Source organism: Sorex araneus, chromosome 1 (genome assembly GCF_027595985.1).
Source record: "Sorex araneus isolate mSorAra2 chromosome 1, mSorAra2.pri, whole genome shotgun sequence".
In the NCBI taxonomy this organism is placed as follows: Eukaryota; Metazoa; Chordata; class Mammalia; order Eulipotyphla; family Soricidae; genus Sorex; species Sorex araneus.
Genome location: NC_073302.1, coordinates 426,467,437 through 426,494,670, shown reverse-complemented (window position 1 = coordinate 426,494,670; position 27,234 = coordinate 426,467,437). Strand labels below are relative to the sequence as shown.

General features: G+C 48.0%; 1 protein-coding gene across 1 annotated transcript in view; it reads right to left on the bottom strand.

The window, feature by feature from the left end:
• The window catches only part of SND1 (staphylococcal nuclease and tudor domain containing 1), a 424,531-nt gene that overhangs the window by 345,175 nt on the left and 52,122 nt on the right, over positions 1–27,234 (bottom strand). Inside the window, exons 9-10 of the mRNA XM_004608287.3 lie at positions 26,261–26,351; positions 12,746–12,859 (exon numbers count right to left, since the gene is read on the bottom strand). Of these exons, the coding sequence (XP_004608344.1) occupies positions 12,746–12,859; positions 26,261–26,351 (205 nt within the window). The remainder of the gene's footprint in view (positions 1–12,745; positions 12,860–26,260; positions 26,352–27,234) is intronic.

The following is a 27,234-nucleotide window of genomic DNA, read 5'->3' as shown; positions in this document are numbered from 1 at the left end:
TGATACTGCCACAGCGTACCACCTGCTTTCTCCCACAAGGACCCTGGGATAAGAAGCTTCTAGCTCTAATGAACAGGAGTGGCTGTTGTTTTTAAATATAGGACGTACACATGTTAATTTTCAATGATGCACACCTGAAACTTATGTAATGTCAACACAATGTTGCTTCAGCAGCAAAAATAAGAACATGCTTTCCTCCTTTCCTTCTTTTGTTTTCTGAAGGATTCGTTTTGAAACTTCCTACCACTTCCTGCAAACTCCAAGGTTGGAACTAGACATCACAAATGAAGGCTAAGGTTCTCCCCATCCTTGCACCCTACACTGGCTCCCTTCTCAGTCAGGCCATGTTCCCATATTTCTCTCTCAATTGTCCGATGCTTTTCTTCTTTTTGGTTTTTACAGGTCACGCTTATCAGGGCTGGGAGGGCTGGGAGTTGTTATTAGCGTTGTGGACAGACCCAGCAGTGTCAGGGATCAAACCCGGTGCTCTGCATGTGAAGTATGCACTCAACCCTTTGAGCTCCCTCTCTGGCCCCTACAACGTCCAGTTTCAGCAAGAATCCTGCTCTAAGTCAGCTGAGCCAAAATCCCCCACCAGGATCATCTGATCACCCCCAAGAGCTGATTAGGACCCTCATCCTCCACCCTGAGTATAAATGCCCACCTGTCCTTGTCACACTCAGAGCTGGAACTCCAACCTCCCTCCACCCTGCCCCCAGGGCACATCCCTGCACCTGGTACAAAGGTACAAAGTAATTTCTCTGTTGTTGTTTAACAATTACAGAGCCAGCAAGATAAGACTTGCATGCAGCCAACCCCTGGGACCTCACAGGAGTGATCCCTGAGCAAAGCCAGAAGAAGGGCCTTAGCCAACAGCCAGGTATGGCCCCCAAACCAAAACAAACCAAAAAAGTGTAATAAATGCTTTAAAACAAACAAGCCAGAAAGAGAGTTGAAAAAGAAAAAAACAAAAACAACTCCCTCTCCAAATGCTATACAGACTCCAGCACTTTTGTAAAATCACAAAGTACTTCCTCCAGTCCTATAATACTACAATCAGCTAGAGATGTAGAGATTTGGCCAATTAAGATACATCCATTTATGTAAATTCTGGGAGCAGAAGGATATTGGCCTGACAAATTGTGTGAATGTCATTTTTTAGAACATAAAATTGCACTTAATAAGCAGCTATAATGTGGTTTTCCAAGAAAACTAGAGCAATCCAGTCTGGCTGCTGTTGATTCAGGGGGCAGGAGAGAGAGTACAGCGGGCAGGGCACTAGCCTTGCATGTGGCTGGCTCTGGCCTGACCCCCTGCACCAGACGGTCCCCTGAGTATTACCAGGAGTAAACTCAAGCTCTGTCAGGGTTAGCCAAACCCACAATGCCCCACCCCCCCCAAAAAAAAGTGAATTCAGGACCAGAGAGACAGTAGAGGGGTGACCTGTGTTCGATTCCCAGCAACACGTGGCCTCCCATGCATTGCTAGCCGTGGCGCTGGACCACCCCGAGCCTCGCAGGGCCCAAGCAGCACCACATCCTTGGACCCTGGTGTTGAACCACAAGCCCGGCTGGCCCAGGAGCACCTCGGTGAGCCCCAGTTACCCTGAGCACCTCTTGGGAACATCCTTTCCCAACAACCAAAAAGCAGCTAGGTGCTAAAGCGCACCCTGAGAGGGAAGAGTGGGCCTGCTAGGAGAGCATCCGGGCACGGGGCTCCAAAGGTCTCAGGAGGAAGGAGGACACACACCAACTCAAAGCAGAATACTCTGCTTTGAGGGTTTTCCACACGTCTGCTCTGGCCCTGAACGCACATCCAAAGGGCAAGGAAGAAGGGAGGTGGAAGGCTCTGGGGTTCAGTCTGTCAGGCTCCACCCACAGCATCGGGAGCCTGGGCCTCTGTGGTGTACCCAGGCACGGCAGCATGGCCCACCTGCCCTGGACTTGGGGGTCCCCACATGCAAACACCTCCAGAACCACTATGGCTGGAAAGAACCCTTCACTTTGGGGAGAGAAGGGGAACTAGAGGCTGCAGGAAGGAGGGGTGAAGCCAGACAAGGAGGAGCGAAGCGAGGAGGCAAGCCCCACCGAGCAATCTCTGAAGGCAAGAGCGGGGTGCACAGGGCAGGAAGGGACCCTGGATCCTTCCCGGGGACAAGGCTGAGCTGCTGGTTTGAAACAGGGGGAGTGGGATGGCACAGGGCCGGGATCCTGTCTTTCCCCTCTTTGCAAGAAATAAAAATAAAGACATACAAGCAGCTGCTTTGAGGGATGTAAAGTCTCTCTTCTCTCCAAGTACAAACTGGCCCAAACTGGCTGTCCCTATCGCCAGAAACAGCAAATGGAGCTGTCTGTCAAGTGTCCCGTGCAGAACGCTACCACGGCAGTGGCACTCGACGGTGAACAGTTGGTGGAGGCAAGAAAGATGGGGCAGCCGGACAGTCAGCACCCCAGCTGAGGGGACCAGGCCTCCAGCCAGAGCTGTTGCGGGTGGGGGCGAGGGGGACGGCCAGGCAGCACATCAGCAGCGCGTCCCGCCGAGAGCTGAGAGCCACCTACAACTTGCGCAGGGCGGCGTTTCTAAAACAAGCCCCTCCAGCTGGGGAAGCAGATGCGAAAGGCAGCTCCATATGAACACGAAGGTGGCTTGCTCCTCATTCCGGGCCACCGCACCAAAGACAAGAGCCCAGAAATAGGCCAAGGCTTCCTCCCCGCTGCCCTCCTCCGGGTAAGAAAGCTGTCCAGAGTGCAAGACAGAGGACAGGGAATTCTGTCCTGCCTTCAACCACCAATCACGAACGGAGCATCCAGCCTGCCAAGAGGAACCCGGCAGCGGAGCGCAGACAGCTGAGTAGCACCTAAGTGCCGGGGAGAGTGGGCCCGCAAGAGAGTTCAAGCACGGAGAAGTCTGCTTGACCTAGAAAAGCAAAGTGGGTAGGGCAGGTGGGGCAACCGAGAAGCAAAATAAATAAATAAATCATTGTAAGGCAAAAACCAGAAACTCTAAGCATCTCTGGGTGTGGGTTCTCCAGAACCAGCCGGGTAGCAAAAGCACCCAGGTTCTGGGGCCCACTATATGAATATGCAGGTGCTGGGGGTGCTATTATGCTATTACTGCTTCAAGACAGAGGAACAAGGATGGGCAGGCGGGGTGGGGAGAGGCCATCGCCTGGCTTCCAGCAGAGAAGTGAAGAGGGAAGGGACTGAAACTAGCCATGGTGCCCACCAACACCCTAAAGCCAGCAGGCACCTGAGACCCCAGCAGGAGGAGACACAGTACCCAGAGCGGGTGGGGGAATGAGCCGTGACATGTGGCCAACCCATAGAGCAGCCGCGGGTTTTCAAAGGAAGGCTAAAATGAAGAGTGACATAAAAAATATGCCTAAGCAATAGGTGTCATTCGCTAGGGGCAAAGAAGGGGAGGGGGAGGAAAGAAATAGAGCAGTGGCAGGAAGTGAGGTGCTTCAGCAGTCATCTGTCATCCAGACTGATGACCACAATACACACCCCAATGCCAGGGTGGGAGAGACCATGATGGTGATTATCAGCACCTCGCTAATAAAAAAAAATTGTTTTAATTAAATAAATAAATAAAACTCCTGCCAGGATGCACAGTGGGCCTTGACACAGGAGGGACTGAAGCGTCTGACTTCTGCACCGAGCAGGCTCTTCCCAGAACAGAGCTAATTAGCCCACCAAGGAATGAAACCCAGAGCACTGGCCTGCAGAGGAGCAAGCCCTGGATGACTGCACGCAACTTGCCTGGAATATAAATGCTGTGCAAAAGGAGGGAAAGGGGGGGAAAAAAAGTAATTTATCTAAACACGGTGTAGGTAGTTTTGCAATCAGTGTCTCATAAATAAAGAGAGAAAGCTGAAGGGAGAGCACTCTAATTGATTTTAAAATTACTTTCAAGCAAAGAAATAATCTGACAACCAACAGGGTCGACAACAGTGGGGGGCGGGGGGAAAATATACAGCCCTCAGAGAAAAAGTGCACCTAAAATCTACAATGAATAAAGAGAGATACCAGAACTGCTAGGGCGAAAGGGTATTCCGCAAAGTCTGAGGAAGAGTCGAAGTGTTAAAAGAAAGTCAACAGGCAACTAATCTGTAAAAGCCCGTAGGCTGCTGAAATGAACCCCCGTGTTAGGCTGAACCCCGCCTGCCTGTGCCAGCATTATTAGGAGGGAAACCCTAACGCCGCAGAAGCCAGGCTACCTGTGCAGTAGCGGTGCCTGGGCTGAAAGTGCCTTAAGAAACTAAGAACATGAAGTCATGTGTGGCAGGGCAATCCAACTGGGGAGCAGGGGGAAAAGCACATGCATTACCTCCCCTCCCCAACACTTGCTCGCCCCCTGCCTCCTCCCAATCCGCCAGCTCCAGATGGAGAGACCATCAGAAGCAGTCAAGAACCGGAGGAGGTGGACTCAGAGTTGGTAAAAAACAATGCCATGGATTAGGTCTTTGTCTTGGCAAATATTTTGCCTTAAATATTTATTAAATGCTTACTGGGTGATTCCCAATGGGCGGGGGGGGGGGGGGCGGAGAGAGAGAGAGAATGGGAAGCTGAGAACCAGTCCATGCCTATACCCAGTGCAATGATGGAAAGCAGACCCAAATGAAATTTGGGGCACAGAGTAGTAAGTATAGTGTTAGGAAGCTTGCTTTGCATGTAGCTGACCTGGGTTCAATCCCCAACATCCCATATGGTCCATGGAGCACTGCCAAAAGTAATTCCTGACTGTAGAGCCTGACTGTAGACCCCTGAGTATCTCTAGGTGTGATCCAAAGAGCAAAATAAAACAACATGGAAGTCAGCAGGCCAGGATGGCTGGAGGAAGGACAGAGTGTACATTTGAAAGCTCTTGCCAAAGCAGCCTTCCAGAGACAGGGCAGGGACAGGAGAGAAATACGGGGGGTAAATAAAGCACGTGCCTTGCATGCTGCCAAGCCTGGCTGGTTTGAACTCCAGTACTACATATGACTCCCAAGAGCCCCACCAGGAGTGATCACTAAGCACAGCGCCAGAAGTAGCCCCTAAATACCACCAGGAGTGGCCCCAAACAAGCAAAAACAAACAAAACAGGCATATGCACGTGGTCATGGTCGGCATGAGTCAAGGTGGGATTGATCAACTACAAAGACCCACCAGAAGACTAGTTTAAAATCCCACAAAAACTATCTGCAGGGGAGAGGCAAGATCACAGGCAAGGAAATGAATGCATCAACTAAAAGAAATAAGAGAAAATAGCATTTGCAAGGAAGAGAAGAAAGTAAATCACAGGGGACAAACACAACACTTCTGCGTACTCCAGGATCAAAACCGCTTACAAAGATGAGTGGCATGCACACTGCAGGGACGGGGCTCCCTATCCCGCCGCCAGCTGTGTCACCCTTACTGCCAGGAGCCTGGTCTCAGCCCTGTGACCTCTCTGGAGTAGGGCGCTCCCCCAGTCTCCCAGGCTCTGCTCAGTGGCCTCTCCAGTGTGGGGAGCTCACCCAGAGTCTCCTAACAGTAATTTTTTTTCAACCCTCCAAAGTCAGTTTGCGTTTCTCCCAAAAAATAAATAAATAAATAAATAAAAGCACAGATCAAACCAAGCTGAAACAGGTACAGAATGCCTCTGCCCGCATCCTGCCATGTTCTCTGTCTTTTGATCATATCACCGCAGCCCCCAAACCTTTCTCCAATGGAAAGCAGTGAAATGCTATATCCATTTCAAAGGGCTTCTGCTTTTCTCCTCGTGCCAAGCTGGAGGTCCCTCTCTCATTCGCCATTTGCCTGACGTGCCCAGCCGCACAAGCGCGATCACAGCACACGGCTTTATTGATTTGCCCCCACTTCACTGAGGGGCCGCAGCCCCCCAGCATTCAGTTGGCACGCGTGCGTCTCGGTGGCAGCACCGGCTGCAGCGGGGCCCACGGGGACCAGTCATCTTCCCCTCTCAGAAAGCTAAACTGGAGGGAATAGGTGGAGAAGCGCTTTTCATCGCATCTAAATGGCAAGGCACCCTGGAGCCCTGTACAACGGACGGAGTTATTAGCACCCGAAACTGCCCTGCCTCTGACAAAAAGCCCTTAAGAATGCCAGGGCATCGCTGATAATGGGCCTACCTGCAGCTCCGTCTACCATCAACTGCCTGCACACACAGGAGCCCCAGTGGGGATGAGTGGCGCCCCGAAAGGCAGCAAGAACCCCAGGAGCTTAGGCAGATCACAGATTTAACAAAATGGATCCTTTGGCGCCCAGGTCTGAATATATTTAGAGGCCAGGCCTGCAGTGAAAGCACATTTCTGTAGTAAATGAGTTCACAGGGAGACAGCTGAAAGACAGGGGAATGGAAATGAGTGCCAGCTGACATGGTGGCACTGAAATGACGGGAGGAAAAGGGCTCCACCTTCAGCGGTCTGCACTTCCCAATGGGCTTAGCTGGAGAGCTTCGTAGGAGGACGCTCGCTCTCTCACTCGCTTTCTCTCTCCTCTCTAGCTCTCCCCGCCCCACCCCCCACCCCCCGCCCTCCTTATGTAGCTATTTTCAAGGTACCTGTCTGCTCTCTATCTCTGGCCCAGTACAATAGCACTGCATGAAGACACTTCCCAGGGAATAAGTCAGCCCCTTCACCGGATGCCCAGGCGCCCAGGGGCTGCATTTCTTTTGTCATCTCCTCTCCAAGTGCAGCACAAAAGCCCACAGCTGCGGTGGGCAATAGAGCACGAGGCTTTCCAGTTTCAGATCAAAGCCAGCGACACTCCAGGAAGCCCCGAGACTGCACACGGCGCCATCCTGTAAGGCAGAAGCTCAGGAAGCCCCTTGGCCTTTCTCCAAGATTTAGCACTTGCTTCTTGGCGGCAAGCAACCAGATAAAACAAAGGGAACCTCTGAGAAACCCTGGAAATCCTTCGGGCTCATAAGAGCACAAGACACATCAGTGTCCAGAGCGGTCGCCAGCCTGAAGGTGTGCAGCTCTCGGGCTCTGGGAGAACGTCAGACCCAACCACAAGCTTGAAGGAAACCCTTGCTGAGAAAGCTACTGTCCCCTACCTTCCAGCAACAATCCAAGGTCTGGGTTTTGGTGTTTGGGGGTTTATCTGGGGGTTCGGGAGGTGGCTGGCCAGAGCCGGTAGTGCTTAGAGCTCACTAGTGGCTTTACTCAAGGGTCACCCCTGGCAGGTTGAAAGGGACCACATGTGAGGCCAAGGATCCAACCCAGGCCAGCCAATCTCTCCATTGCTTGGCCTGAGTTGGATCATCCCCCAACAAATTGAGGCTTAGCCAAAATCTGGCAGCGAAGCCACTTGTGAACTGCTAGTACTGTCAGCATGCATTTGGTAGGGTGAAACAGGGCCCTGTTTGTACCGCTTTGTCCAGAATGTAGCTGCCAACAGAAAGGAAACCAAAAGGGGGTCTGTCTGGTAGCACACAGTACATCATGGGCAAAATCTCCTTGCCTCCAGGGCGTGACTTAGAGAAATGGACTTGGTTCTGTGTATCATCATCATCATCATCATCATCATCATCAATCATCATCATCATCCTGTTGATCGTTGATGTTCTCAAGTGGTCTCAGTAACGTCTTCATTCGTCCTAGCCCTGAGATTTTAGAAGCCTCCCTTTACTCATCCTTCCCAACGGTGCCACATTAGAGGCTCTTTCAGGGTCAGGGGATGAGACCCATTATTGTTACTGGTTTTGGCATATGAACATGCCACAGGGAGCCTGCCAGGCTCTCCCCAACAGAAACATATACAGATTCAATGTGATTTATATTAAAGTCCAATACAGAGAAGGAAAATTCATTTTATCCCTACGGTGCAGGGATTTCTCAGAAGACCATTATTAGATGGTGACTGTTGAGGGGAGTTCTCAGGGGCTGGGGAAAGGACCGTTGAAAGGCTGTCCCCTTGCTTCCTTGAAGGGCAAGCCCCACTGGATTGTCACATGGGAGTCGGTAGGGAGGCTGGGGCCGCAGCAGGAGTCACGGACGCCATCTGCCTGCCCTTGACGAAGCTCAGACAAAGATGTTTCCTCCTCGACTCCTCCTCCGGCCCCGTCATCTGTGCCCTCTCACCGTGGCCACTGAGAAGGAGCCCCGAAACTTTTTTCTCCCTCTTAAAGCCACTGACTCCAGAGAGTGTCCTGAAATTGGAAGGAAGACTAATAGGGGTTTCATACAAGCCCCCACGCCTGCCTGTCCAACAGTCTTCAAGCTGGCTCAGTCTCTGCAACTAGAAGACCGTTCCCCAGACTCCAGGGTCCTGCCCTGCCCAGTGGCCCAGGGCCATCATCATGTGCACACCAGGACCTGGCCAAGGGGCAGAAGGGGGTGTGGGGACACTTCTGCCTCTAGCCGGTGGCCATACCACATGCCCTGACACTGGCTGCCCAAAACAAAAACAGGGACACCTTCCTCTAATTTGCATAGGTTGGCATCTGGGCAAGAAGTCCTGGTCCCAACGTCAGTACCTAGAGCAACTAGACTAGACTCTCCCCAGTCCTGTTGGGATCCAGCGGAGAATACAGGAAAGCGAGGTCTCCCAGAAGAATGTGCAGTTCTTACACACAGATAGCTTGTTTATTTCCTTCTGATTGGGCCGGGCCACACCCTGCAGGGCCAGGCATTGAACCTGGGCCCCCTGCTCTCAGCTCTCTGAACTCGCTCCTCACCCGTATACAGTTAGCTCAGAGCCCACTGGCACCCCAGGGATTCCTCCTCCACTGCCGGTATTAGAAACCGCTGCTCATTTTAGAATCCACATAGAGCAGGATCTCTCAGGCATGCTAAGATTTGGGGGGAGGGGGACGTTCTTGAAGGCAGAAAGGCAAGAACTCTGACTCCCCTGACAGAAAGAGCCAACACCCACAAGCTCTCCTTCCTCCCACCCATCACCCCTCATCGCTGGCTAACCAAGATGACCCGGTGACCGCTCCAGGCTGCGGAGGCGATTTTCATCCAGGAAAAGTCTTTCTTATAAACACAAGTTCATTCTATGTTCAGTAGAGGCAAGCCGCCAACACAAGAGCAATCAATCCAGACATGCAATTCCCTGGTTTAAAATTCAGGAGAAAGAAAAATCTAAAGAGCACACCACACACATATTTTTAGCACGGGGGGGCCCCCTTCCTAACACCCACGCTTTGTCCTTATGACTCCCTTGCATCAGGCATCCACTCCTTTAGTAACACAAAAGGACCTGTCCGTCCCCCTGGTACTTTCCTCCTGAGTACCCCAGGGCATTCACACAGCACCCTGTGGCCCCCTTTGCGTGGGGGTTGCACCACACAGGTGTTTTACATTCACACACCACACCATGGCCATTCACCCCCTATGTCCAAACTCACCCACTGCCCACCAGGACTGCTGTCTTGATCAGAAATCATCTCCTTTGCTCTTTCTTACCCCACTAACTCCCGATCACCTGTCAGGACATAAAGATCACATCCTTCCGAAAGCCATTCCAGAGTATGCCCCTGCAGGTTCACAGCCCTTAAAATGAATGAAAATCACTCGCTTCATTCCCCTCCTCAACTGGAATGTTCCATGCGGGTTGCTCCCTGCTGCTCTGCTACAAAGTAGGCGCCCAGTAACTAAATGTGAGCAGCGATGCAAACCCATTCACCTGAACTTCGAGGGCCATGTTCTTCATTTCAGAAGCCACTGGCTAAAAGCAGTTATTAAATCCTAAGAAGCTAAAACAAGTAGGGGTGTATTCCAAATGCAAAAAATGCCAGATTTCAAATGTTTAAGAATAAAAACATGTTTAAGATGACCTCTTGATTAATTTGTTACATTCATTAAGTGTTAAGATGGCACTACCGTGGGTCTATCAGGTCAAATAAAATGTACAAAAATTAATATTTTGTTTGGTTGGGGGAGGAAGAGTGCTTTGGGGCCACACCCAGCAGTCCTCAGGGGCTATTCCTGGCTCCGTGCTCAAGAGGGACCATATGTGGTGATGGGATCGAATCAGGGTCAGCCGCATCAGGCCAAGTGCCTTCCCTGCCCTTTATACTCTCTTTGGTCCTAAAAGTAATGTCGGTTTTTTTTTTTTTAAGGTACTGGACAATCTCAAATAAACCCAGCTCACATTTGTGGCTTGTATTATGTATCTATCAGACGGTGTTTGTCTGGCGTGCCCTTTCTCCCATCTGCTAACTTCTCCCTTTTCCTCATCCGTGAACGCTCAAGATGTACACTCGCTGCTCCTGCAAAGACTTCCCGTGGGTGCCGCTGTATTCACGGGGCAAGACGCTAACGACGTCTCATGAAACCCCCTCATTAAAAGCCAAGGGATTGGCAACAACAGCAAGTGAATAATAAATGTCATAACTCCTCATGCCACTCAAAAATGCCATGCCATGCTGTAGACTCTTTGAGAGTGAAGCCTCCCTCAGAACTTGCTTCAGACAGAGTAAGATCTCAGAACGAATGGAAGGTTCAAAACAAAACTAGAGAGCTAGCCGACTGGGGTCTAAAACCAAGGATTCAATAACAGGATCCTGCCTAAACTAGAAAATACACCCCTACGACTCCCTGACCTTCCAGAGGCTCGGGGAAATCCATCCCTTACCTGCTGGGTTCTAGTGGATCCTGGAAAAGCAAAGTTCACAGTGGCTGAGTGTGAATTCCATAAGACTGCTATCATCCTACCTAAGCTGTTACACCTCACCCCCACTCCCCCCCCACCGAAAAAAAAAATGCTTAGAATTGCTTAGAATTCAGCTACACCGTCTACATTAACATAATGCTTTGGCTGATGATGCAGGCACAGAAATTAACGTTTAAGAATTTCAAAGTTGTGGTTGCTGTGGGAACCTTAATTCCAACTGCATGGCACAGATGCGGAATTGTGGGCTACTCCCAATACCGATAAAATTGGAGATGTATATTTACTCTGTGCAATGAAGCAGAGCTACTGTTACTAAGAGCCTTATTTTGGCATTTCTAGGCTTTCGTGCATTTAAATTCTCAACCTTACCACAGTACTGTTTGCAGCATTAAATTGCTTCCTCTGTGGGAAAAGAAAGGGAGAATGAACTGATTGGCCAGACCTTTCAAGAATCCATCCTGTGTGTGTTTCTTATGCATGGTCTGATTCCAAAGACAATCATGATATTTTTATTTTACTCTTATGGGATGTCTCTAATCTTTCGCACAAATGAAAACAGGACATGAATTTCAACTTGTGAATGCACCTAGACATGTGTACGTGAAAAACATTGGAAAAGCAAGATTTCGTATCTTTAGAACTCACAAAAGGGGCAAATTAAAAGGGAGAGAGCACAGAGTGCTAACATCCAGGATGCTATTTAAAATTCTCAAAGCTCTACTGATACTCGCCTATGGCACTGACTCTTATCACGGACCAAGTTCTAGAGCAGTCAACAAGATTATACTGCAAAGTTGAAAAGTTGACTGTAAAAAATAAGACAGTAAAAAATAAGACATAACCTAACATGCTCACAAAAATTCCACCCAAATCCCTATCCCCAAGCTCTCATAACCTCAAAAAGGATGGGAAAAACAACCACAAAAATATACAATACAATTGCCTTTGGGTATGCAGACTCCTAACTCAGGTAGTTTTCAACCGAAATATAATTTTCTCAAAATTGGTAGACCATGAGGCCAGAGAGATCATATAAAGGACGGGCACACTCTGGCATGTTCAAGGGTTTGAATTTGATCCCTGGCACCACAAGCTCCACTAAGTCCCCTCACCCCCCCACATGGTCCAAACCACTAGTATTATGGTCCCAGCCCTGCCAGGCTGGAGCAGCAATGCATTGCTGGGCCAAAACCTGATGACAGGGACAGCACAGTCAAACTGATTACTCCTAGAAGTGTCCTCCAGGCCACTGAACACTGCTGGGCAGGTCCCCGTACCCCCATAAGAATTTAATGTACCTCAAGTATACAACTTGATTGGGGGAAGCCACCAAAAGATCCAATGACAGGGCAGGAGCGATAGTACAGCAGGTAGGGCGCCTGCCTTGAATGCAGCCAACCTGGTTCAATCCCCCAAGCAGTAACTCCTAAGTCAGAGCCAGGAATAACCCCTGACGATAAACAGGTGTGCCCAAAAACAAAAACAAAAAGGACAAGTGACAAGCATAAAGCTGAAACTACAATCACAGTTCCATTTGGAAGGGATGAGTAGGTGGGTACAGACAGGGACCAGGATGGCAGTACAGCGGTAGGGCATTTGCCGTGCACACAGCTTACCCCTCAATCCCCAGCATTTCATATGATCCTCTGAGCACCACCAAGAGTAAGTCCTCACAGCAGAGTCAGAAGTAAGCCCTGAGCATTGCTGGGTGTGACCGCCCCACCCCCACACAAAAAAAGAAAAATAAAGCCCAGAAAATATAGATATGCCAAGATTCATTTCTTCCTAGAGCTAAAGCATAAAGCAGGCTCCCAGACCCTGTAAGTAACACACAGGCCTTCTCTCCTGCCCTGTGGAGAAACAAGAACTTGTTACTAACTAGAGCTCATATATCCCAACACCAACTCCTCTCCAGGGCTCAGGGTGAGCCACCAGCACGGCACATCCACAGAATGACCCACTCAGAACAAGCAAAGTGCCCGGTGATGGGCAGCTTCCAAGAACTTGGAAATAGTATTTTGGACATTCTAAATCCTGGTCCTTTTTCTGCACTTTCACAGCCACGCGTCCCGTTTAACAGATCTGTGAGCACCTTCCCCTGCGGTGTCAAGAGAGAGGCTCTGCTACTTTCCCACCTGGGTGTTCTCGCCCTCCAGCCTCGGTGGTCGGATACTTGACAGGTGGATGGTCTTGTAGTCGCCAGAGTTCAGCTTCACGACAATGGCATCGGCATTCAGCACTTGCATCACCTGTGGGCAAGAAGGCAAAACTGTTTCAACCTGCTTTGATGGCTCCCCACTCCAAGCACATCTGCTAAGAAGAAGCCCGACCCATCCCAAGGGAGAAAGAAAGGTGGGCGCAGAGCCACGGGGACAGGGAGCCCCGCTCTCAGCCTAGAGTGCTGCAACAGGGCTGGGGAGGTTGTGTGCTTCTGATCCAAGCCCTTCCTGACTGTGATTTCCCAACCAGGAAAAATCTTAATCATCCCTAGACATATGGGATGATTATGATCCACCATAATCTATGGTCTACCCTCTGTCCCAAAACATGTGCTTAATTACAAAGCTGACGAGCCAGAAACTGACACATCACCAAAGATTTACCTGGAGAAAGGGGCTACTCTACAATCAGTAAAGGCCCTCTCTCGATGTGAATTTAGGAAAAAGAGGCCAGGGCTAGATTAGAAGAAGATACCAACAAGAGACGAGAAAGAACCAAAATAGGATGGCCCAGAAGAGAGCAGGAACAGCAAAGGCAAGTGAAGGGCAAAAAGAACTGTCATTTTAGCATGGGAAAGGAGCATCTCAGCTGCTCATCTCATGGGCATTAAACATTAAACAGTAAATTGCCAAAATATTACCTTAGCTACCTTGAAGGCCACTTTTAAAAGCACTACTATGGGCATCTTTCTTTTTGGAACTCAAAAATCATTAACACTGGAACCCTCGCTCTGCTTAAAAAAGATTAACTTCCAGCCTGGAGTAACTTACAAGGGCAAATGCACAAATATTCCTCTGTGGAGGTTATTATAATACTCTGCCACTGTGTACAGTGTAAAATTCCACTGAAATCTGTCGAGGACCACATCAGGGTTATAACTGGAACCCATAATTCAGTCATCAGTCTACAGTGCGCCCAATTATATTCAGAGTCTGTTGTTACAAGGCTGTTAGGTAATTTTGCAAGCAACACTTTGCTGTATGGTAGCTATCAACTGCAAAGCACTGTCACCAACTATTTCATCTGCAAATCAAAACCAACCCTTCAAGTCTTCAATCAGAATCTAACAGGACCCTAAGCAGTCCAACAAACTACAGGGTCAGCTGTTACCCACAGGGAGGGTGGCCAAATTTCCCTCCCTTTCAATGCATGAAACAAAAGAAGCCACACTTCCCTTTGCCATGGTGAATATCATAGGTATCTTAAAAGAGTCCCGGGTCTCAGGTCTTTCTACACATAATATTTATTTGCAGGTTCCTCCAAAAATTGATTTTTCTCTACCTTTTCCAAAAAAGAAGAAGAACCTAGCAAACACACACACCAAAAAGAGTGAAAAACAAATGCTTTCTGCAGCAAACCAAGAAAGAACAAAGAGCAAAAATTGGGGCTGGAGAGATAGCACAGCAGGTAAGGGCGTTTGCCTTGCACGCGGCCGACCCGGGTTCAAATCCCAGCATCCCATATGGTCCCCTGAGCACGGCCAGGGGTAGTTCCTGAGTGCAGAGCCAGGAGTAACCCGTGTGCATCGCCAGGTGTGACCCAAAAAGCAAAAAAAAAAGACCAAAAATTAATCTGACAAGAAAGCACTGTAGCACTGTCGTCCCGTTGCTCATTGATTTGCTTGAGTGGGCACCAGTAACATCTCCATTGTGAGACTTGTTGTTACTGTTTTTGGCATATCGAATACACCATGGGTAGCTTGCCAGGCTCCACTGTGTGGGCGGGATACTCTCGGTAGCTTGCCGGGCTCTCCGAGCGGTACAGAGGAATCAAACCCAGGTTTGATACAGAGGAATCAAAACCAGGTTGGCTTCGTGCAAGGCAAACACCCTACCCGCTGGGCTATCGCTCCAGTCCTGACAAGAAAGAGAGGAAAATGCCAGCAAACAGACTGAATGTAAAAAGATGACTTCTAGAAACAAAGGTATGTCTTGGGCAGGCTGACCATGTCAGGCACATGGGAAATAGTCCTCCATGAGTATGGAAGTAGCTGGAAAAAAACAGGACGGTAGCCAGAAATGCAATTAAAGGTCTGAGAGAGAACTGAGTGGCTGGAGGAGCATGAGGGGTATATTTAATCTTCCATTTTATGGAAGATTAACTTGAAATCATCCAAAACAGTCTCAAGTCACCATACAAACATTGTGCTATAACCTTGACAGACCGGAGAATCGCAAAGGCTAAACACTAAATCCCAGACAACCAGAACCAAAACTCGGCTGGCCAGAAAAGTTTGGTGAAGTCTAAGGGAAATCAGAGGCGTAATCTGTGGTCGTACAAAAGATCAAGGCTGGTTGGTTACCTGGGAATAGGTAGGATCAAAGAGTCTAGGCACTTGGAAATTTAAAAAGCCCATTAAGATAGTCCCCACAAAAAAGAAAAAAAGAAAAAAAAACATGTTTTTAAATATAGAACATGAAAACAGCCTAAAAGGTTATCACCAAAATTCCAGATTCAGGGGCTGGAGCGATAGCACAGTGGGTAGGGTATTTGCCTTACATGCGGCCAGCACCAGCGGCCGACCCAGGTTCAAATCCCATCATCCATATGGTCCCCCGAGCACCGCCAGGGTTAATTCCTGAGTGCAGAGCCAGGAGTAACCCCTGAGCATCGCCCGGTGTGACCCAAAAAGAAAACAAAACAAAACAAAATTCCAGATTCAGTGACAAGAAGGAGAAACAGTAGCTCTTAATCCCATTATCATCTATATCTTTCTTTCCCAAAGTGGGTGTGGGGGCAGCAATGGGGAGGAGGCACTATAGAAGCGATCCAGGGGAGAAGTTCAGTAGCCTTGAGAGCAGTTGGGGGTTGCTTCCTATTCTGTTAAAGATAGTAGATACCTGAGAGGGACATCGAATTGGTGGGGCTGGGTGTCTGAACAGGGGGTGGGCAAGCCAAATAAGTACAAGAACTTCTGAGCAAGTGACCCAGACACGTAAGGATCAAGTAAAAGTGCCTTTGGACTGAAATCTTGGTCCAACTCCCCAAAGATAGCAAGTAGGGACTTGGACAAGTGACCAAAATAGAAAGACTCTTGCTAATGATTTCCCTTTCCTTCAAAATCCCATTTAGGGGACAAAGGACCCAGGATATATATTATTCTACTGCTGCTTCAAACCAAAGAGAAGAAAAAAATTCCACCAAGTCACACCAAGCCAAAATAGCTAGTAGAGCAAATCAATACTGTTCCTTCCCTCAAACGTGCCCAAAGGATAACAGGGTAATGTCAGGCATCCGTGACGCATATAGCTCCTGGTATTTCCTGAATCAATGACAGGCCGAGCGACAGACACCAAAGAGGACTCTCATCCAACTGCCAATTGCTGAATACACGGAGAAATTCCTATAATCAAACATGAGGAGGACGTAGCCAGTCTCCACGCGCCGCTGGGGCTCAGAGAGAAATAAAATCAGGGCAGGGACCACAGCACTTGCACCTTCACCCTGATTACAGAATCGTGAGGAGGTAAGCACACCCCTGTGCCAAGCCACCGGGACCTGTCACCCCTGGCAGTGTCTCAGCAGCTACAGCTGAGGAGTCTCGGGGCTGTCAATTTCAGGCCTAGGCAGCAGCTCCAGATCAGACGCTTCCCCTTCAGCTGCAGGTTCCACAGGGCTGGGCTTCCTGGCTCAGGGGTGGGAGGCGAGTGCATGTGTGAGGGGGGCCTTTCTGCACATACGTGGGGGCGAAGGCTTTTATGCCTCTGTAAATTGCGTCATTATTACCAAGAGAACAAGCAGCTCCTGAACAGAGACGGGGAAGTGGCAATAAAAAAGGGTGGTTACAGCCACTTAGCACACAGGAAGTGAACAGCAGTGTGGATCGCTACCAAAACCTGCTGGTTGGCGCCGTCACACCCACGTCTGTAGCACACCAATGGCCTCTGGGCTTTCCCACTGGGATGATGCAAAGTAGGTCTCCACGGCTCACTTTCCCGACAAGTTCTAGACCTCTGAGACCATCTCCCCCCACCCCTGCCACCTCCCCACCACCACATCACACATTTAGGAGATACCCCAAGGCACAGGTTGAGGTACAACCCAGAACAAGTCACTAACTGGACTCCAGTATAGTCCCTGAATCCCGTTTCTTTGAAGAGCAAACGGAAAGGGAAAACGAGTGGTTTAATGATGATGTGTGCAGGCAAAGGGCTAACACAAATCAGGAGAACTACAGCGTTCTGTCGGGACAGGGACATCCATCCCTGCTCTGGACTCCTGCCACAATCGCCATGCGCAGCCCATGGCCCACACTGCTTCTCACCAAACCCACACGTGTGTGCACTGATCCCTCGCAGAAGAGACAGCCGCCACTCCGCGCCCTCCACAAATACCTACACACGAGACTACAGGGCTGCAAGACTAAGCAGGCTCAAGCAGATGGGCCGGGATCGCAGGGACTCAAGGACAGAGGCCACAGACCTAGGCCTGGGAAGGGGCATCACGTGCAGTCCCCAACCCGGACTCTGCTAAACCCTCAGGGTGAAACAAAACAAGGGAAGCTGAGAAACTGGGCGGCCAAAGGGACCCAGGAGACGTGATGACCGACAGTAAACCAGCAGAGATCAGACTTCAGGGAGGAACTCCAGAGCAGTGGGCACAGGACAAAACTCACCTGATACCAGCTATGCTACTCAGCCCTAATCAGATGGCATCTATACTCTCTGCTCCTAATCAGATGGCATCTATACTGTCTACTCCTAATCAGATGGCATCTATACTCTCATTTCCTAATCAGATGGCATCTATACTGTCTACCCCTAATCAGATGGCATCTATGCTTTCAGGTCCTAATCAGATGGCATCTACACTCTTAGTTCCTAATCAGACAGTATCTATACTGTCAAGTCCTAATCAGACGGCATCTACACTCTCAGTTCCTAATCAAATGGCATCTATACTGTCAAGCCTTGATCAGACTACATGGAGGATAATGAACAGGGATCTGTGAAGGGTGGGAGGAGTAACTGTATTCTCTACTCTATTTTCTGAAAAATTAAAACTGTGAAACAACTTATAGCAAAGAGCCAGATACTTTGGGGGAAACAGGGAGGGTTAAAAAAAAAGATCCCATCAACTTATCAACTTGGCAAATCAATGTGCTAACTTGAGTTACAAACCTGGGCCTTTATGGGGAAGGCTGGGTTACAGATTTGGCAGTGCACAGTGGTGCCAGGAAAAACCACAACCTCCTCCATGCAAAGCCTGTGCCACGCCCACCAAGCTCAAAACCATCTTAATCATTTGGGGGCAACACAGACCCTTTCCTAACTACAGCAGCCCCAGAACTTCCTTCTCACCTGCAAGTCCTAAGGCAAAAGACAGGAAGGGAGCTAGTATTTGTCTTTCTCCACATTCCCTAGAGGGAATATAATGGGAAAGACCAGATCATGCTAGAAACATCAAGTCATCTTCATACTGGAAAACCTTATCAGGAAGAGATGATCACACACGCCACGCAAAGCTGTGAGGAGAAAGGCAGGAACAGGACCAAATAAATACTAGGATTCCCTGCGTCTCCGCGTCTTTAGAGATCCCTTCCCACATGGGACAGGACCACCAAATCACCCATATCAGGAACAGTTAACTACAGATTTTCCAGAAGGAATCCCAGGAGCATAATTAGCACCTGAAAGCTCACCGGAAGGTTAGTCAGGTCTCATTCTTTTGCATTTTTTAAGTCACAAAGCAAAGCCCTCTCTGCTAGAGCAGACTGCGAGGCAGAGAAGGAAGCGAGAGGCCTCTCACCGGGCAGCCAGGGTGAAGCTACCAGCCCTGAGGACAGGCTGCAACCCCCGCGCTGGCCCGGTGTTATTCAGGTCGCTGAAATCTGCAAGGCCCAAGCATCCAGCAGCAGGGACAGGGGAGCCAGGCCACGTGCTCGGGGGACCATATGGCCACAAACAGCACAGATCAGCGAAAACGCCACAGGGAAGACAGGCAGGAAACTGGCAAGCCACGACAGGCACACAAGTCTCAAGCAGGCTCAGCTAATCGCTGTGAAGTGAACATGCTTCTCCACTAACCCAGAGAGGCAGGAGCGTCCTCCTTGCATGTCCTCTCTTAACCAGTGAAACTGCTTAAGCAGAGGGACCAGTCTACTGGGCGGCCACAAGCATCAAAGGAAGAGCAGGTGGAGGCCGAGCCAGAGCACAGTTGGGAGGACCCTTACCTTGAAGGTGGCCCACCAAGGTTCAATCCCCAGCATCCCGTATGGTCTCCCAAGCACTGCCAGGAGTGATCCCTGAGCCAGGTGTAACCCCTGAGCAGCACTGGGTGGCCCAAAAAACAAAATAAAAAGAAGAGTCGGTGGGTTTCAATTCTCTAGGAATTGAAGTGAGACTGAGCCACAGCTTAATCGGCTTCAGAAATCACCTGCAGAACCCCCAAATCCGCCAGTGAAAGAGTTCAAGGGTCTCCTCTGGCAGGCTCTTCAATTGTACCTGCCCAGTACCAGAAAGTCCTAAGAGATGCCTAACTGTTGAAGAAAGCACATGCCCCTCATGGCCCTCGGCGCAGAATCCTCCCGTGGAAACACACAGGGCTGAAACAGTGTCTGTAAGAGCCAAGAGCCAATATCTTTTAGGATTTCCTTGGAAAAAAATCATTTGGAGCAGGAACTATAGCTTGGCAGTAGAGTGTTTGCTTGGTTCCATCCCACCACCCTAGAAAGGAGGGAAAGAAAAAGGAACCCTGAAATTCAAAACTATTTAAAATCAGGTTTAACAAGGCCAGGGATATAGTTCAATGGACACCTGCCTGGGGCTTGGGCTTGATCTCCACACCATAAGAAATAAGAAAAAACATATCCACTCAAATAATCAAAACACAATCAATTAAAATAACTAGGAGATTGCAACTGAGTTCTAAAGAAAGAACTGCAAACAGGGCCAGAGCAGTTTGGTGTGTGTGTGGGGGGGGGGGTCCTTGCCTTGCATGCCACTAATCTGAGTTTAATCCCCAGCACCCCATATGATCCCCAAAGCCCTGCCAGGAGTGATCTCCTGGCACAGAGCCAAGAGAAGCCCTGAGCACTGCCAAGTGTGGCCCAAAAACAAACAAAAAAAGCTGCTAATTTTCCCTTTTCACAGCAAAACTGATAGGAAGTGTTTCTCCGACAGAGGTCTGTAAGTAAAGTTCTACTGAAACAGACAGGCCTATTCAATTTCTTACTGTCCAGCTAGTTAAGTGTTTTCTTGCTCCAGCAGCAAACATTAGTAGCTGCGACAAAGACTAGCTCCATGCCCCTTAAAGCAAAAATATGTACTATATGGTCCTTTATGAAGAAGTGCTAGTCAACCTCTGTTCTAGAGCACAGCACAAAACAAATGCACATTAAGGTGCACACGGGTTAATATTTCTGGAGAGCTATTTGGGAAACATGCTCCAAAACATTCCTAAGGAAATAACTGCCATTTACATAGAGATTTAGTCCATTTTCTAAATAATAGGAAATTATAAACTACATTAATATTGACCTATTGGGGACAAGTTAAGTAAATTATGGTGTAGTCTCACAGTGGATTATTATGCACAAATTAAAGAAGCAAGCCCAAATATTTACTTTGGCTCCCTCCCTAAAGAACTCTCCAACAAAAATAAAGGATTTTGGGAGCTGTTTTTCTTCTTTTCTTTTCTTTCCACCTACACAAGCCCAAAGGGAAGAGAAGAACATAGCAAGAAAACTTTGGAAGACAGATGGATGGAAATTAACTCCACAGACTCAGCAAAGTTCAATCTGAGCTTCTGGTGAGAGAACACAACAGCCAATCGGAGACACACCTCAGACACCTTCACCTTCCAAACATCTGAAACCGTCAGTCGAGTGTCTGGACTGGGGCAAGGCATGAAGCAATTCAAAAACAGAATTGGCTTAAGATCTATGCAAGAAGCATCAGGATTTCAAAACATACACTACATCCTCCATCTAAGGTCACTGTTTTCATACAGGTGTTCAATTCCTCACTCTTAAAGGATGGGTCACTCTTAACGAGGGGTCGCCAGGTGGCTGGGAAAAACTTCTAATAGAAAAAGGAAACCAAAATAAACCAAAGAAAATGAAACATGACTTGGAGGGCAGGCTATGTAGGGAGAAGGTAATTTCCCCAGGATTAGAATTCACGTCTTAGAAAGCAAGTCAACTCATTAAATACTCTAAGGCAAGCATTAGATCCTATTCTTTTTAAAATTGTAACAATGAGAAATATGCCAAAGAAGCTTTTAAAAATTAATAGAGGGTCGGAGAGCTAATGCAGTGGGAAGGTACTTTGCCTTGCATGCAGACCAACTGGGTTCAATCGCTGCCACCACATACGGTCCTCCAGCAGCACGAAGAATGAGCCCTGAGCACAGACTCATGAGTAAGCCCTGAGTACTGTGGGTAGCTCAAAACCCACACAAAAACTTGAACGCAGCACCAGGAACAAAATACTTAAGAGAAGCACTGGAAAGATAAATAAGAAATCCAGAAAGAGCATAGGCAAAAATAAGGAAAAGAACTGCCCACCAAGTTAACCGTTTTTCGATGTTTAACTTGAAACATTGAAACATGAAAATGGCCTGAGTTCTACAAAACAGAGCTGTATGAAAGAGCAAGCACAGAAATCTCATGACAGAAAAGAGTTTTCCAAAACTGAAGAAAGGAAAACATTCATAAAAAGATGACGAATCAGATGGCTTCAGATAGACATATAAAAACAGGAAGAAACAATGCTCAAACTGAGACTTAAACCTGAAAGCTTTGTAACTTTCTACATGGTGATTCAATAAAAGAATTAAAAATAAATTAAAAAAAAAAGACTTAAAAAAAAAAAAACAGGAAGAAACAGCCATGGCAGGGGAGTCCAACCTCCACAATGCTGAAGAAAAGTAACTGAGCAAAATTCCACATCCAGCAATCAATCAAATGTAATTAAAAATTCAAAGGGTCTCAAAACTTCCCTCACAATAACTCTTTCCCCCAAAGACCTAGACGATGTGTGACCAGACCATGAAGAGAAGTTGTGAGATTTTCTGCAAACATTAATCCCAACCCCAAAGAAAGCAAGACAAAACACTACCTAAATATAGCAGTGAGGAAATCCAACCATGACCCAGGCAAAGAGAAGAACTACTCCAGATCTGGAGAAGTCAGGGTTTTTCCAAGTATTATTCAAAATATTATTGAAGCAGATAAATTACCAGACTGAATCAAAATCTAGACAGGCATCTTAGACAGGTTGAATTAACATGTACAATAGTTAATATATATATTACATACATATGTACAACAGTTAATATATATTACATACAAATCTAATATGTACACATCCAACTTTGAAAAGAGATTAACTGCGGAAAATAAAACATAGAAAATGAGAAGCAGTTATAAATGCTATAAGGTTCAGGGGCGATTAGTATTTACAAAGTGCACATATACATATAAGCTGAACCACAACTACGGTATCTATAATATACTCAAACTGGAAGGATTGGGGAGAAGCGCGTGCAGGAGAGTATGCATATACGTGGGCTGGAGAGATAGTACAGCAGGTAGCCAACTCAGGCTCAATCATACAGTTTCCCAAACATCACCAGAAGTAATTTCTGAGTGCAGAGCCAGAGAAATCCCTGAGCCTAGTCAAATGTGGCCAAACCCCTAACACCATCGCAAAAAAAAAAAAAAAACCCTGAATCCTATCTTACATGGCATGAAGGAAAGTATCACGGCTGAAAATGCAATAATTAAGAGGGGCCAGAGTGATGGTACAACTGACAGGGTACCAGCCTTGCTAGCTCCAACCCAGGTTTGATTCCCAGCACTCAGATAGTGCCCTGAGAGCCAAGGGCAATTCCTGAGCACCGAGCCAGAGTAAGCCCTGAGCACCACCAGCTGTGGCCCGAAAACAAAAACTAAACCAAAAAATTAAGAAAGAGCAGTGAACATTTTATTCCAAGATATGAACTGATCACAAGCTGAAAATGGCTACAAGGAGGAGGGGGGAAATGAGGGACTCCGTTTCTTAATTAAATGTCCATAGAATTCTTTAAACATTTATGCACTAAAAATAAAATAGACACATAAAAATTAACTGTGAAAGAGGACATCAGTACAGCTCAGTAGTGGCTGCCAGACTGCGCTGCGATAAGGAACTTGCACCAGAAAATAAATCAACTATATCACTAAGAATTTTGCTGACATTTGCTCTGTGGCAAGCTTTTCTTGATGAAAGAAGCAATGCCTTGATTTACATTCTGGCTCAAGCTCCTTATATCACTTCAAGGCACGAGGAGTTGGACTCGTTTAGATCAACGGTCAGCAAACTTTAAACGGTGAGAGCAAATATTTAAGACTGTGGGCCATATAGTCTCTGTTACAACGATGAAGCTCTGCTACTGTATTAAGAAAACAGACACTGACAGTATGTAAACAAACAGGCCTGGTCTGTCCCAATATATGACACTGAAGTCTGAATTTAAAAAAAAAAAAAAAAAAAGACCTTTTCTGGGCTAGAGAGATCTTACAGCTGATAGAGCACTTGACTTGCACACGGCAAATCCGGGTTCGATCCCCAGCATCCCATATGGTTCCTCAAGCCCCGCCAGGAGTAATTCCTGAGTGCAGAGCCAGGAGTAACCCCTAAGCATTGCCAGGTATGGCCCAGAAAGAAAAGAACAAAAAACAAAACCCCCTTTTCCGGCCAGGAATATGGATTAGTGGCACAGCACAAGCCTCACGTGTGTGAAGCCGAGGGCCCAATCCCCAACACCACAAAAAGTAGAATTTAATTACAGCAATTTTCCTATGGAGGTATATGGTCCGGACACGGGGATATCCATATACACTGGCAGAGTACAGCAGGCAGGACACACACCCAGCAGATGTGCAACCTTCGGTCGAACTCTGGGACCACATGGTGCCCTGAGTATTAGCGTGTGTAGCCCTGGAGGTGCCCAGCCCCACAAGGTGACCTGGGGACCCCTGACACCACAGGGTGAAAGCAACCTCACCTCCTCAGGTCCTGGCAGGGAACCAACAGCCTGGTGGATTGAGAAACGCTGGTGAAGAACCCAGATCTCTCAAGCACCTTCCGGGAGCCCCCTCTGTAAAGTCTCTATCCAGAGTCCAATCTCAGTCCACAGCCCATCCATAAACATGTGCTAAGCCAGATTTGGCCCAAAGGCCATTGCCTGCCAATCTCTAGCACAGACAATATGAGCAACTTATTTTAAAGCCATCTTTCAGCTTATAAATACAATTTTCTCTCTATTCTCTTAGAGACCTAGACCCAAGCGACCAAAATTTATGTTGAAGAGTCTTCAGGAGATTGGTTAGCTCTCATCATCCTCTAAGAGATCAATTCTAGAGGCAGTCTCCTCTATTCCGGCATTGTAATGAATAAAGCGTCGCTGTAAAGAAAAACAGTCTGGTCTTATTTTAAAATGGAGGAGGAGGGGTTGGAGTGATAGCCCAGTGGGTAGGGCGTCTGCCTTGCAGACGGCCAATCCAGGTTTGATTCCCAGCATCCCATATGGTCCCCCAAGCACCGCCAGGAGTAATTCATGAGTGTGTCACCCCTGTGTCACTGGGTGTGACTCAAAAAGCAAAATAAATAAATAAATAAATAAAATGGAGGGGGGGGGAAGGGGAAAGGGAAGGGGAGGATGAGGAGGAGGAGGAGGAAGAGGAGGAGGAGGAAGAAGAAGAAGAAAAACCCACACTAGGATAATTGGGGAGGGGAAAAGCTACAGAGGCAGGCTGGGGGCAGGAGGGAAACTGAGGACATTGGTAGAAGGTTGTGGGCACTGGGGAAAGGACTGATTGTGCGCCTGAAACTCAATCATAAACATTTTTGTAACTTTGTAATTCATAGCGATTCAATAAAAAAGATTATTTTGATTTAAAAATCAAAACGACATTCCTCCAGCCAGCTCTCCCTTTCCCCAATCCAAGTCACAGTTAAGCTAAATGCAAAAAACTCCATAATCTTTGGATTTCTTTCATCAACAGTGCCGTAGCGCTCCAACTTGCAGAGGCCCCAAATCCTCCCAAGTCCCTTGAAATCTTCTAGGTTTTTCTACAAACTCACTTTGCACTGAGAGCTGCTGGCAGGGACTCTCAAGGGTGGGCTCACCCAGGCTTTAGCCCGCTTCACTACTGCAACGGCCATTCACAGTGAGGGTGGTGACAAGCGCAGGCCTGTCTCCCCGCCAGGGAACAATCTCTTGACCATGCAGCTGCCGTCCCCAAACAGGCCAGACTCCATCCACAAGGAGAGCGAGTGAGCCCCATGGAAGGGCAGCAGACCATGCTCCTCGGCCCGCGCCACAGGGAAGCAGGGGTCCTTGCCGGTGCCCGCAGGGGTCCTTGCCGGTGCCCGCTAAGGTTAAGGTGTGGAGGGTGGACAGGGCAGCACAACCTCAGGGGCTACACCCACAAATGGCCACTATGGTCACTACATAGCATGGTGGAGTTTAACTTGACAGCTGCTTGGAGTCTCTCTCTGTGTCTCTGTCTCTCTGTCTCTCTACCCCCATTCCTGCCCCCACACACACCTCTCTCTCCTCTCCTCTCCCACCCTCTCCTTTCTCTCCCCCCACCCCCATCCCAACTACTGCTTTGGGCGCGAAGAAAAAAGTGAAGAACAAATTTGAGTCAATGCCTCAGACTGTTAAAATGCTGCCATTCCCAGGGAACCTGTTCCAGGATTTCTCAGGCTGGCAGTGCCACCCAGTGGCGGCCCATCCTACAGTCACAGCTGACACAGCCAGCCAACTCTTTGTGCAACAAAACATACTGAATCATTTTTTCTGGGAATATGGATCTTTAAACGCTTTGTCCAGAAAGATGAATATTTAACCACTTGCAGTCCATAAAGACATATCTTCCAGCATCTCCAAAACCAAAACCAGGCTGACAAACATTAGAGTTATATTCAGCAAATGGCGGACCTACCACTCAAGTATCAAAAACCCTACCGACAAGGGACAACACTTCTCCAGCACCACTGACACAACCAAGGAATCTGTTCCACAGCTCCAGCTCCTGTCAAAGGAACCCACCCAGAGCACATCTGCAGAGGACAACTGGGGGTGGAGGGAGGAGGCAGCAGGGGGATCACATTGCACAAACGTCAAATCCACAAAAGTCCCAAAGAAAATGAAGTGTATGGGGCCATGGGAAATATAAAAGAACGCCATTTGTTATACACATTTTCCAGTCGGCAAGGCCCACAACTATAACCTATGAGCTTCCAGGGAGAAGTTCGGAATCTACAGCAAGAAATGTAACGTTCCTGCAGTTTCTGCGTTTCCTGCCATAAACATACAGACGCCCCATTGGTTTGACTTTAAAGAATCCCAGAGCCGAAGCATTTGGTGGCTCAAATATTTGTATTATCACCAGCCTGGCAGTGTCCACTGTGCGACTCAGAAGGCAGAGAATGACTCACCTTGGCAACAAACTGCTTGTCCTTCTGGTCCAAGTTAGCAGTGGGAGGCACATAGTCTCTCCAGATTCGCAGCCTGCGCTCCTTGGCAAACCTGGCAATGAAACAAGGGTGCAAATCACTCCGACAGACCAGGTCAGGACAAGGAATCCATCATCGGGAGAGCCGGCAGGACGGAATCCTCCTTCGCTTCCAGGGGAGGCACCCACAAGAGGCCACAAACTCACTTCAAAAAGCAGAAGAGAGCAAGTGGAACTAGCCCAAGACATCAACAGGACACAAACCCACAGCAGGCAGAAGGGGGGATCTGGGTGTGCAAGGTGCTGCGTGGGGTCAGGACAAGGTCACCTTGAGATCAGGCTGATCCGGTATCTCCTGAGGGATGGTGCCAGACACTGGGATGACCAAGATAAGAGCAACGGCTCTCTCTCGTGTGGGAAGAACACACACGCCCACGCCAATCTGTCTTTGCAGGGCGCAGCAGCCTGCTAAATCTCCCTTTGAATTATTAAAAAGGTTATCAGTCACCCAAATTCTGCACGGGAAGGAAACAAGAACAAAATTGTCACCACAGTGCAGCTGAGGGATAAGAAAAACAGACAAGAGTTTTAAAAACCCGTGTTGGTAGAAATTTGTTTCTGAAAGTACTAAGCCCAGTAGACATTTTTTGAATCAGAATAAGAATGGGAAATGGAATGTGTGCAAAGATTTTTTTTTTTTAAAGGGAAAATCAATGAACAGCTGTCTGAGTATTTACAAATAAATGGATACATGTGCAGGGGAAAGGAACTGCTATTTCTGTAAACAGTAGTGCAATCATTTTTTAAAGCACTAAAATGAGGAAAAGAGTAACATGCAATCGTAGTAAAATACGCGGAATTCTTCAATAGATTTGAGCAACAATGTTAAGCAGCTCCAAAACAACGCACGAAACAGCAGGCAAGCATTGCATATTACCAAAATATAATTTGCATTCT